Below are 13,186 nucleotides of genomic sequence, written 5' to 3' on the forward strand. Positions count from 1 at the left end.
TTTGTTTTTAATACACGATTTGTTTTTACCTATACATTTTAGAAATCCTATCTTCTGAAAGATTTTATGTCCTTCTACGGTTCACCAAAACTTGTTAAATAGCATACCATCCAAAATAATTGGCCACCCTTGATTTAAAGCATGATATAAATGAGCCACAAAGTTGTTGTGCATATAGAATTACTTTGTGGCTCATTTAATAAATTATCCTGCCTTAAATTTACTTGATCATGTGGCTGGGTTACCTGTTAATCACATCTTAAATATCATGTGTGTCAGGGGTCTTGGATATTTGTGATGACAGATTAAGAGATTCCACAACCCAGTCATTGCCAGTACTCTGTCTCCGCGACCCTTTTCTAATATTCCTCATCTGCAGGAGTTGAGGGGTCACCACAAATGATTTCTCTAGTTTGCTGTTGTACACTAACCTACTAAATTGTTAATAGAAGCTGTTGTGTATAAAACCAGGCAAGGAAGCATACGTTAATTGGATTGACTTAAATGCTGGTTTTTGAGAACCCGTTTTTACTGTTTAATATAATTGATTCCTCAAGTCCTAACCTTTTCACTGTCTTCTTCTGTAAGTAACTTGCAACCAGTTTGCACATTATTCTTGTGACTCTTCCAGAATTTGACTGTACATGACAGCTTAGCCATGAAAATTTGCAATGAAATCTTAATGGACCCAACAGCACCAGATGTTCGTATTTATGCAAAAGCCTTGAGTTCATTAGAACTCAGTAAATACTCCATAAAGGATCTTTTGATTCTATTTGATGAGATTCTTGAGGTAGGTAGTAAGTAAATACTCTGCATAACACTTGCTGTTGTTAACATTAACGGCTAAAAATTTTGAATTTTTATAGTAGATAAATTTGTTTTCTTTAAAATACTTGTTTGAGTTATGAAAGTGGGTGGGTTTTTCTTTATATGGAAATCTTTATTTTAAACATTGCATTAAAAATGAATTTAGAAAATCTTTAAACTTAAAGACTACTATAAACTATTTTGTGATTTAAATATATTTAACCACTCCAGGCAATAGAATAAGCTGAAGCAGCATGCCCTGCGTTATATTTGCTATAACAGTAAGATTTATGATGGATGTGCTGGAGTTTGTTTCATTAAACGTAAATAAAATTGAATTAGTCCTTTACAGCCCAGATAATGGAATAGCTACTGGAAATACTTGCAGCTGAATGAGAGATTAAGATTTATCTCTGTTCAGTCTTTTCACAGTGCTTACACATGTACTTAACTTCAGGCTCCTTAGGCAGCAGGAAAGAAGTTTGGTTTGAACTGAGATGGGGGTGGATAGGTAGGGAGTAACAGAAAGATAATGTGGATAAAGGCTAGAAGTGAAAGCAGTCATGCCCAGATTAGGCAGAAGGGAGAAAGCAATCAATTTCAGAGAAGCTGAGATGTAAGGACTGTAAGATCATATATGGGTTTAAAAAAGATGTGCGCTTGTGGGAAGAGTGCTACAGCATCTGTATATACCAGACTCCAGAGTCAGCACCATTTGATTTACCCTGATTCTCTTCAACTTGTTGTAGCAGTCCCAGTAAAGGTGTACCAGGGGCCAAGCGTGGGCCAACTGCCACTGTTCCTTTTCAAAGGGATGATGTGCATACCTGGAACGTACCAGCTTCTCCTTACTCTGGCACAGGAGTTGGCAGTGTTGGGAGGGTGAAGGAGATGGGGCTGCTTTAATGGAGCTTAGCTCCAAGCTGTGCTGCATTCACATGCCCCACCCCCCCAGTTTTGCTACTGGCTGGCTGCTGTGCAGGCAAAACACAATAACGCAGAAGATTTGTTGGCCAGATTACGTGGTTTGGGGGGGCGCATCTGGCCCATCGGCCATAGTTTGCCAACCCCTGGTCTAGCACAGTGCATTTATACATGGAATGTCTTGTGTATTCTTAGTTTTTGCTGCTTTGTGTAACCAAATAAATCATGACATTTAAATTGTAATCTTTTAGAGCTCTCGTGTATGATTGTATGCAATGATGTTATCAAAGATGGCACGTCTTCTCCTACAAAGACACTAATGGGGGTCTCAGTCAGCATATTTATTTCCAGAAGTTCTGATGGCTGACTGAATCACAGACATGGCTTACAAAAGTACAAAGGTGTAGGGGGTCATGCTACTTATCCTTCTTTTTTAGGTTGCTAATTATAAAATGGAACCAAGGGGCAAAATTGATTTTAAAGTAGTCATATTCTTGAATTGAATCTAGACGTAACCACTTTGGCTTAACCTAGTAGCTCTCTTGTTTCTTAAGTAATTAATCTTGGGCCAGTAATTGGTAACTAACTAATTAAACAATAATTGGCTAGTGACAGTAATTAATAGGAAGTGCTTTGCTTTTAGTACAAGTAATTTGTGTCTGTGAAACACCTGGAGCTTGTTAAATTTTACTATATTTAAGGGACTATGACTCTGAAATACTAATTCATGGAAAATGTATAGAAACAATTAGCGTATAATTAAGCAATATTAATGTGAAATATTCCTTCCACAGAAAGTGAAAGATAAGTTGTGTCAAAGAGCTATTGAGAAAATCAAGACAGGTTTAAGAAAACATAATGATATTGGCAAGGACCACTCTGCTGTTGTGCGGGACACGGGCACCACAACGTCAGAAGATGTTAATCAAATTGAGGACGGTATGTAACGGAAGTAGTTTAGCAAGAGGATGAACAAATCTCTGAATGGCATATATAGTTATCTAACTAAAATGGTATAATCCTTCTTTCTCTATCATGAAAATTTTGAAGTATCCAAGAAGTATTTAGCAAATGTTGTGCTTTTAAAATACTCTGCAACATTAGGCTGGTCTTTCTGATTTTTCTGTTGGCTTTTTACCTAGTTGCCCTGTTCCTTCTTTTAAAAATAGTGTCAAACATTTCTCTCCACAACAGTTCCTTTATAAAGATGATGCCAGCCAGGGGACCTTTTGTTTAATAGATATTTGAGTTGTCCGTTTCCTGAATACTAGTGTCCACTAATTGGCATAGACATAACCTGGCCAAGATGCAACTTAATAACTTTCAATTCCTTTTTTGTTTGCAATCGACTTTCTGCATTTTTCCTCAATTTTTTTTTGTATTTTTTAAGACAGTATTTTATAACATAGTACAAATAGCAGTGTCATCTCCTTGTTGTTAACTTACATATTTGGAGCCAGATTTGGCTCTTGTTTGAATGCATAATGATGGTAGAAAGAAGACTTTCATTCTCTGCAGTCTGTGTAGCAGCAAGACTCTCTGTATTTTTCAATCCCTGTACTACAAGTAGCCCAGGTACTATCTGTTAGCAGCTCCTGGTCTACTAATGTAGCTTTTCTTGGGATAGTTTGTATTTATTCACATACTACACTCGCCTTTTCCCCAAAGATTAGATAATGAAAATTGGGTTGCATCTTCGATGAGGACACTGGTTTCTGCAGGGGCAGTGGCAAGATTCCTCTGCTCACTCTCATTCCCCCGCCCCTTGGTATCTGCCAACATCTGAGAATCTACCTTTCTCTCCGATCCTGCTGAATTAAGGTTTTTGCATTCTCAGTTGCATACATTTAAGCTATGGCTGTCAAAGTAAATCCTGTATCTCTTTCAGTAGCAGCATCTCCAAGCTGGGGTGGGGGGGATGAGACTAAAGGAAAGACTCTGCCCCTGCTCCACTTGCCTGGAGTGGCACGTAAGATATTACTCACTCCCTCACCCTTTTTCTCAAGAAAAAATCTTTTTCTTAGTTCAGCTTTTTCAAAACAATGTGCATGTCTTATTTGGGGATTTGTGTTATGTGAATAAATACGGTACTTGATAAATCCAACCTGACTAAAAAGTTGGCTTAAAGAAGCCTTGACCTAGTTTCTTACCTAAATATCTAAGCATCTGTCTTAAACTGTTTTTGAAGATCACTTCTTTGGTCTGCTTGTCTCAATGGTTTGTTTCTCCTGCCACATAGATAGGCTGCATCAGGGCTTGAATTCCATCAGCTCTTGTACTGATAGTCCAGGAGTGCTGGTAGTCTAAAATAAATGTGTTAGTTCAGAAGTGCTACACAGCTTGCTGCTGCTTCTGCTTCCAGCTAACACTTTTTAATACAAAATTCCCACAAGACGACTTGGAATTTTATATTTCAGAATGCACCTTCTTGTGGCAGCAGTCTAGTATCCTGGGGATAAAATACCCGTTCTGCCAGGATTCCCATTATCTTTGTCCACTTTCATTTTAGAAAAAAAAAATGGGACTGAAAGTTTTTAAAAACGATAACAGAAGTCTTTTTATTGTAGTTTTTTAAAGAACTGCTATGATTTCTTCTGATATACTGTTCTGTTAAACAGAAGAGAAGAAAGCAACTGATCAAACTCCTGTTGATGAAGATAATAAACAAAATGCAACTACAAAGATGAAATCTACCAGAGGCAAGACGAATAGAGGTATGCGCTAACTTCAGGTTTTGGTAGCTTATTATCTATTACTTTATTCAGGGCTGCCCAACTTAGGTTGTGGAATTCATGCTGTGGGGCCTGCAGCAGTGTGGCCCATGGGCCATAGGTCATGTCTGTCCCAGTTCTGTCCCCACCCTTGCACCATGCACACAGGCACTCCTTGTCCCCCTCCACTGTACCAAACACATGAGTGCTACTTCCCCCTCCTCCACCACCACCACCACGTGCATGGACACAGGTGCCCCAGCCTCACTTTCAGCTCCCAGGGCACAAATTCCTCATGTGCATGGCACTAATGGCCCATGCCATAGGCTTCCCAGGCACCATGGCTGTTCCATTCTGCTTCCTCCCACGTGCTGGGGTGGGGCAGGAAGCAGAATTCTGAAGGATGGGGAGCCTGGAGTCAAAAGTGGCTCCTACTTCTGCTGCAGCCAGTGAGTGGGGGAGCATCAGGTGGGTGGATTCTGATAGCTGCAAATTAATCTCTTGTGGGCTGTACATGGCTTGTGGGCTGTCTCTTGGACAGCCCTCCTTTAAATGAAAAAATATAGATTTTTTTTAAAGCCTGTATGCAGTGTAGTTCTTTGACATGTTTTAAATTCTCAGGGTGGTAGGGTTTTTGTTCAAATTCGAGCAGCCGTGATTTACCATTCATTTTCCAGTAGTCTAATATTGTAATATGACATCACCTTCCTGGTGTCATCAATGGTGTTACTTCTTAGAATATGGTAGTTGCCTGCAGGAGTGTCACTATTTTAATGAAGACATTTGAAATCCAGTTTACAAACTTGAATGATGCTAGAGACTTCCCACATTGAGTTTATTTTTCTCAATAAATCATTCTGTACATTTTAAGCAAAATATTTTCTCTAAATGGTTAACTAACCCAGGATAAAGCAGTGCTACGTTCTCTGTGATAGTGGCTCTGGAAATTGGAACTGTGGCTTATAAGAAATTTCTACTTGTGCTTGACAGTTCTGTACTAATTCATAATAACAGTGTCAGGTATATCACGTTGTTTGTTACTGCAAGGTAAATGCTATCACTGGGCACTGAACATCACATTTCTGAATGAATAAGGTGGTGTTTAAAAACTTGAGAAATTAATTTGAGCCTCTCCACATGGAGTCTACTTGTACTGTGAATATGCATCTTCTGTAAAGGAGTTTGACTGTTTTCATCAGCAGTGCCCGGTAGTAGTCACATGTGCAGTCTGCAGGCATGATCTCCCTCCAGGGGGCATGAACGGAACTCCTCATGCCACCTGCATCCTCCTGACTTGGAAGTGGAAGAACTTGTCTATACCACCCTCGTGTCAGTGTTGGCAGCACTTGTCACAAGCATGCCTCAGCCAGTATCTTCTGCTCTGAGCTTGTTCAGAGCTTGATTTGTTTGCAGATATCCACATGCTTAGCTTAGGTAAATTAGTTTAATCCCAGGGGAGCTGCACTGGCTAGATTCTCTAGTTCTAAGTTACCCCCTTCTTGTGGTGGGGTAATTTTTTAAAATGGAGTCGTAAGTGTCTTTGGGGGGCAACCATATCAGGTGCACAGCTTGTAAGCCATTTGAGAGATGCATGCAAATATCTTGGTCGTCTAGGCCAGGAGTGTTCAACCTCCAGCCCATGGGCTAGATCTGACCTGCAATGCTGTCATCTGGCCCACCTGGCTTCTCATAGGTCTGGAAATTTGGAGGTGGCACTGGCACCACCGCTCCTCTGATGCCAAATCTCTAGATCGTGCCCCTATGCACTGGATCTGGTTCCAGTGTGCAGGCCTGGGCAGGTTGGTGCTGGGCCTCGGTGCCCAATCCCAGCATAGACAGCTTTGAAAAGGTGGTGCTGGGCCCAGGGGCCTGATCCCACTGTGCGGTGGAGTAGGGGTGGGCTGGGCTCCCTGGATCCAATATCAGCAAGCAGGGCAAGGAAGGGTGGTGCTGGACCCACAAGGCCTGATCCAGCCTGTACAAAGGCTCTGAACCATTCATCTGAGCACCACAGATCTAGTCTGAAGCTTCATCTGGTGGAGAAGCTCATGGGGGCAACACTAGGTTCATCAATACATAAGCATAAAGCTTCAGCCTCGCCCTCAAAAACAGCAAACAGCTCCTCCCCCCCCCAAGATCCCCATCTGTAAGCAATGCAATGACCCCTAGGGTTTAGGGGGCCAACAAGAATTCAGTCATTCTGCATCTCTGGTTGTGCAGATTGGTACTTCTAGGTCTGCTTCATCCCACTTCACGATAGTGTCTCTTAATATAGTGCAGAGGTGTCAAACTTGGCTGGTGCTGTGGGCTGGCTTCACACAGGGCAGAGGCTGGGTAGGTGGCTGCAGGCTTACCAAGGGCTGTCTTGTAGCCCTGGCTTGCCCCCCTGCTGCCAAGCACCATGTCTGCTGGCACCACAAGGCCCTAGATTCCGTGGCTGGCCACTCCCACTTAAAGGAGCTTATGTTGTGAGTAGATCTTGACTGACTGACTTAACCTGAAATATGTCTTCTTTGGTCAGACATCATACTTAGTAAACCTAGGGACTGGTGTTGAAAAAAGTAGGCGAGGTAAAATGAAAAGTTGCTAGCCATTCAAAGCTATGGAGTTATTCTGAATATAAGGAACAGTGTAGTTTTGCTGGTAACTTTCGCTTGTGTTTTAGGACGAAGAAAAGTAACTACAGAAGCCGTGAATAAAAGAGGAAGAAATAAAGCTATAGAGTTTGACAGTGAAAGGTAAATTTATACATGAATTGCTAATATATAAAGCTTAAATTGAAAAATAGCAAGTAGGCTTTGGACAAATAAAACCTTTCTACTGGTGTAATCAATGTTAGGCTAGAAAAAAAATAGCAGACATGATGCAGACCCCATAACCTGGGATAGCTTTGTCCTATTTGATGGAGGATTCCCCTGAAAGTATCAGGGATAAGAACCCAGTATAATTTTAGTTGGTTTATATTTTGTCTGTCCATTTTCATCCACATTTTGTCTGTCCATTTGCTAAAGGCAGATGGGCTGTTACCTGCCTCCTATGCCCCCTGGTAGTGAGTTAGAATAATAGCTGGTTACTGTATGAGTATCCCCCAGTAGTTGCACATTCATCTGTTTCTGGTCCTGATATAATTTATATTATTTTTGCATATTGGCATGAACTAAATGACTGAGTCCAGCACCTTAGTAAATTGATATGTTTTCAGAAATTGGCATTTGGCAATAAACTAAACACAGTGCAGTCCTCCTCATCCTGCTTTGTCAGGTATAAATGGCATTCCAGCCTGTTAATTTCTTTGGAACTTTACTGTCTGTGGGCGTGTGATCAAACAGATGCCCCATTAACTTCAGTGTGATCCTGAGCAGACCTTTTCATTTGCTTGAATACTTTGTTTACTCTTATGTACCCTCATGGTAAGATGACAGCTTTTACATATACTTTGCAACTATCAACATTTGGTTAATCCTCTAGTGATTGTGATGTTTTTGGACTGCTATGCAGCTGTTCAAAAATATTAAGCTATATGCAGAGCAGCATCATTTTATTCTTTAAAAACAATACCATCTTATTTTGTGTTTTCAAGGCTGTATATTTTATTACATTTAAATTTACTTACAATTTTGTTTGTGGCCCTCTTAAATATGTTAGTGGGGACGAAGTTCCAGAACCAGTTTCAGTGCCAAGTTCAAGACTATCCAGACGAGCAAAAACAGCAGCAATTGCAAAAACAAGGATGAATCTTACAGGACTTATTAATGAAGCAGCAGATGAGTGAAGACCAAGGGAGAAGAGTTCCTTTAATAAACTCTTGTAGCTCTTTATAATGGACTTCCAAAAATAAGCTGTTTTGCTTTAAATCCTGTTTTTTACTCTTTGTATATTTTAACTGTTTTTAAATTCTGAAGCTCCCACTAACTTTAAACTACTTTTAATTTTGACAGTCATTCCAAAGTTACAAGAATGATTTTGTTTGCATAATAAAAGTGTAAAATTTTACTAAAACCCGATTTCTGATTTTACCTTTAAAAAAGAAAAGCGCCTTTACAATTTTCATTTGAAAGGTTCTGTTACTGTGAAATAGCAGTAGTGCTTTCCATATTCAAAGCTCACTGTTGTGTTTCTGGTTGTGTTAATACTGCACAGGTAGCAAGCTATAAATTGTGATGGGTTTTCCAGAATTAGTACATCTTAATGTGTCTATTTTTATTATTTATGGGCTTGCTTATTTTCTAGATGTGAATAGAGGAGACCTGGTTGTTTTATTATTGAAATATGGGATAAATCAGGGGTGGGCAAAGTACAGCCTGTGACTATTCAGCCTGCTAAGGGATTCTGTCTGGCCCATATGTTGGGTCCATTGGCCTCACCTGGCATAGGGGCAGTCTGGGCTGTGGAGCATGTGTCTGGGCACGCAGAGGGCATGAGTGGTGTGGCATCCAGACTTGCTTCCTGGCAGCCCCCTGCGGTGGTGGTTTACCCTGCCTAGCTGCTACTGCCCATGTCTCTGTTGCTGCCACCACCCTGGCCCCACTGCTCAGCCACCTCAGTCTGTCTGCCCTGCACCCATTGCTGGGGGCATTGGATGGAGTGAATGGGTAAGCAGGTGGGGTCTCCATGGAGACTGGCTTGGGCTATGTGGGCAGGGCATGCTGAGCTGGGCAGATGGGACAGTGCTATGGATGGGTGGGGCTGGGATCATGGGCCTGGATAGGAATTTTTGCACTCCCCATGCTCTGCTCTGTTGGGTCAGCCCTCCCGTCCCCCCTTTGCTGGCTCACAACAGCTCAAAGTAACTCTTAAAGTTGCCTTCAAGCCCAAATAATTGCCCACCCTGGCATAAATGGATATTAATTCTGGTCAGTCCTTCCTGTAGACACAGATATCTTTTTGATTATGTACAATATTAAAATACAAGGCCAGATCCTTTTCTGCCCGTTAAAGTGTCATAGTGTGATTTTCAGGTATTTGAGCAGAGTTTAAAAAATAAAAACTGATGACACATCAGAAGGGTGGGTAGTTGTCCTCACTGCTTTTTGTGACTTAGGTTTAAAGCTAAGAAACCACTGTACAAAAGTAGAGCCAGTAATGCTTTTTTTTCAAGAACTTGAACAATGTTAAATAACCCTAAGTGTAATCCTAAATGCCGAGTGGGGGAGGGGAGCCCAATGTCTTAATTTTCATGTCATTATCTAGAATCAATATTGTATTGGTTTAAAAAAATCACTGTGGTTCTCCCTCTGCATTTCTTATATGGGTACCTAAAAACGATTAAAAAACCCCAATACTTTGATGTATTATTGGCGTGTCAGAACTGATATTGTCACACTTCCACTGAAATTCGAAATATTCTTTTAAGTTTACAGTTACTAATTAATCTTCAAGGAAAGTCCAGTGGTCTTATCTACAAATTGCAAACCTTGTTACCTTGTTATCCTGTTTCAGGCAAAGCCTCATTGTTCTTGCCGCTCAAAAAAGTAGAGATTCACTGACATATCAGTACCATATGAGATCACTGATTACAAGGAAAATGAACATTATTGGCTACTGGCTTTTTTGGCCAGTGTACCTGATAATATATCAATAAATATGTGTCTTATGGCCAGGGCCCCAGATGCAATGTGTATGCGCAGAGCTACATGCATGTGGCTGGGAATGCAGGCAGGCAGTGGGGAAGCAGCACCATGCAGGTAAGTCTGTATAGGGGAAGGGGTGTGGGGGGGGCAGACTGAGGACCCCAGGATGAGGCAGAGGGGGGCTGGGGGTGCTGCCCAGCTAGGGCAGTGAATGGGACCCAGGGCAAGGAGCAGAACAGCTGTGGGTGGCTCATCCAGGGAGGTGGGGGGGAGTAGGGCGTGGAGAAGAGAGTGCAGCTCCCTGCTGTGCGCACCCCTGGGGGAGGCATGGGGGGGCATGTGCACCCCTGGATTTGTGAGAGGCATGCTGTCGACGTTGCTGCCTTTGTCCCAGAAGCCATGTGCTGGCCATGCACCGCTTGCCGGTCCAGCAGTGGTGGCAGCAGTAAGTTGTGCCTCTTGCTGCCAGGTGAGCAGGGGATGTGCAGCTCCTGGGGCAAAGGCAGCAGGGCAAAGAGCCCTGAGCCCGCAGCGGACAGCCTTCAACTGCCCTTGCCCTGCATGGCTCTGGTTAGAAGTGTCCCTGCGCCTAGAAGTGGTGGCATGCTCGAACTAAAGCTCATTTGACAAGCTTTAGTTCAAGCGCCCCTACCATCTTTAAGCACCAGGATGCTGATCCCATTGACAAGGCACCCATGGCTCTGTTGCACTCCCTGCCCTGGGGTCCCATTCACCACCCTGGCTGGGTAGTGCCCCTGACCCACTCCCTCCCTCACTGTGGGGGCCTTGATCTGCACCCCCCTTCCCTCCACACATCTGCAGGGCGCTGCTCTCCACGCTGCCCAGCTGCATTCCTGCAAGTCGCTTATCTGATCTGTATTGGCCAGTATGCCTGGTGAAGAATCAGCTACTGGTATTGGCCAAGAAAATCTTTTTTGGTGCACCCCTACAAGCAAGTGATCCTAAATATGTCTAAATAACTTAATTGTGATCTACACTTCTATAAACTTATCAAATCATCTCTGGGTTTTACTCTTTTTTAAAGTACAGGCAATCCCTGCTTAGCACTTAACTGGTTCCTGGAAAAACAAGCGTTAAGCAAAACGGAAAGTTTTTGATGACTGAAGACTGCAAGTGTTTTTAATGACCCAAGATGGCAACCGCGAGTGTTATAACAAAACTTGCTGAGCGCTAAGTGGAATTGGGTATTGATGGAAAATGAGCGTTATAATGAAATAGCGCTAAGTGACACAGTGTTAAGCGGGGGTTGCCTGTATTGTAACAACTGCTTAGAGTATCTTGATTTGTAGTACATTGATACTGCTGATGACAAGGTTGCTGATTTCACTGTGAAGTACGTATTTTGTGTGTTAAAAAAACAATTTCTGTAGAGCTGTTTCCTGATTTTTTCCGGCTGCTCAAATTGAGAAGTTACAGTACATCCTCAAAAGTCTGAATGGGATGAAAGGTCATAATCTTTCTCTATAGCAAACAGATTGCTATGAACATAAGAGTGCTTTGCTCTCTATGCTGGTAGACTCCACATCAGGTGTGTCATAGACCCTGAGGTTGGCGCAGGTACCCGGTGGCAGAGCCATTCAGGTGTTTGGTACGGATCTCAAGACCTGAATTCAAAGGGAACCACAGTCAAGCCAGATGTAAATAGGCACCTGGACACACAAGCTGTGGAGCTGGAAGTGGCTGGGGATAGTGCCAGCCATGCTTTGATTTAAATGCTTGTCAGGTATCTTTGCTCATTGGGGTGTGGCCCCATGTCCACTTGTGATGGTTGCCAGTCGCTGGAATGCTGAGACATATTAGTTTGTTGGATAATCCTCACCAAAACTGGAGCAACTTTGCAATGCCATGTAGCATTTGTTCATGTTTTTAACTGCGCTCAGTGTAGTTAAGTTGAATGTGTGACATGATGCTAGATCAGTACTGCCCAACCTTGTCACCCTTCAGCCAGATGGGCAGTACCAGGCTGGCCTGTGAGCTGGATCCAGCAGGGGGCAGGGGTGGCAATCCAGGGTCTGGTGCTGGCCTGGCTGGAACCCAAGGGACTCAGCTGCATGGGAACAACTTCACTGAGGCCGTATCCATGTGGGGCCTGGAAGTTTAGGTGGGTAACAGGAGTCTGTAGGCTGGATCCAGCCCATAAGCCAGGGGTTGAATACCTCTATCCTAGATCAAGAGCTACACGTTTCTCTTGGTAACAAGGCTGTTATGATCTCTCTGTATTCTGTAATCTATTCTGTGCTGTCTGACATCTGAGTGGTTTAATACCTCTCAGGAATCTCTTGAGGCTGTGAATTCTTATAAAAAATGTGGCTGAAATGTTTCAAGTACTGATCTGTAGCAGTGACTAACTAAACCCCATGAGAAAAGACTACATCTTAGCATCTTTGGTCTTCATAAAGATCCAGATCTGGCCTGCTGGCCAGGAGTTGAATTTAGATTATAAGTAAATTCAGGTGTATTTGTAAACATACTTCTCAGACAGCGATGTAAGCTTTTTTCCAGGTATTTGACACTTGAGTCTCAGGAAGTAACAGATGAGGAACTTAGTGAATTAAGAAACCTTCAGCTCTGCCTATAGTAAAGGAAGAAGTGAAGTAGGTTCCTCTTTAAGTACCAGTACTGCATTCTTGAATTAATGTATGCATACCTTTTAAGATATTTTGTATAAACATAGCTGAAGCTGATTTACCCTTGGACTGGAGGTAGTAAAGCACTGGAAAGATTTACTCCTAACACAAATGTATGATTTTGAAAAATACAATGAATTTCTAAAATGCAATAAAACCATGACAGTGGAAAAGGGTTTACATCCATTTTAATTCCTGACAGGCATAAATTCATAGAAACAAAGGGGAAAAAATAGACCACTGCAGTAGAAACCTCCAAAAGTGCAGATACAGGTATGTTGAACAACAATCTTTCAAGAGATTTCTTTTATGCGGGTGGCCTGTTGTTTAGACTCTACAGTTTTGAAACACTGGCACACAAAAGTTCATAGGCTAAATGGGGAAGTGGGGGGAAAGAGCTACCTAGCACTGAGTGTGGCGAGGACATGGAACCTGGGGAGACGTGTTTGCTTGGGTCCATGCTGTTGCTACAGTTAACCCCTGGCAGCTCTGCACTGGGAGCAAAGCCACTGGATGTAGCACA

At 42.4% G+C, this 13,186-nt stretch overlaps 1 protein-coding gene across 2 annotated transcripts in view; it reads left to right on the forward strand.

Annotated features, from left to right (window-relative positions):
- The window catches only part of NCAPG (non-SMC condensin I complex subunit G), a 56,835-nt gene extending 48,391 nt beyond the window's left edge, over positions 1–8,444 (forward strand). For both annotated transcript variants that reach the window (XM_019526438.1, XM_019526439.1), the window contains 5 exons: positions 632–793; positions 2,529–2,673; positions 4,353–4,448; positions 7,111–7,183; positions 8,061–8,444. In XM_019526438.1, coding sequence (XP_019381983.1) covers positions 632–793; positions 2,529–2,673; positions 4,353–4,448; positions 7,111–7,183; positions 8,061–8,217 — 633 coding nt within the window. In that variant the 3' untranslated portion in view covers positions 8,218–8,444. The remainder of the gene's footprint in view (positions 1–631; positions 794–2,528; positions 2,674–4,352; positions 4,449–7,110; positions 7,184–8,060) is intronic.
- Positions 8,445–13,186: the final 4,742 nt, after the last annotated feature.

The sequence above is a fragment of the Gavialis gangeticus genome, unplaced genomic scaffold (genome assembly GCF_001723915.1).
Source record: "Gavialis gangeticus isolate Ggan-Ray unplaced genomic scaffold, GavGan_comp1, whole genome shotgun sequence".
NCBI classification, from domain to species: domain Eukaryota; kingdom Metazoa; phylum Chordata; order Crocodylia; family Gavialidae; genus Gavialis; species Gavialis gangeticus.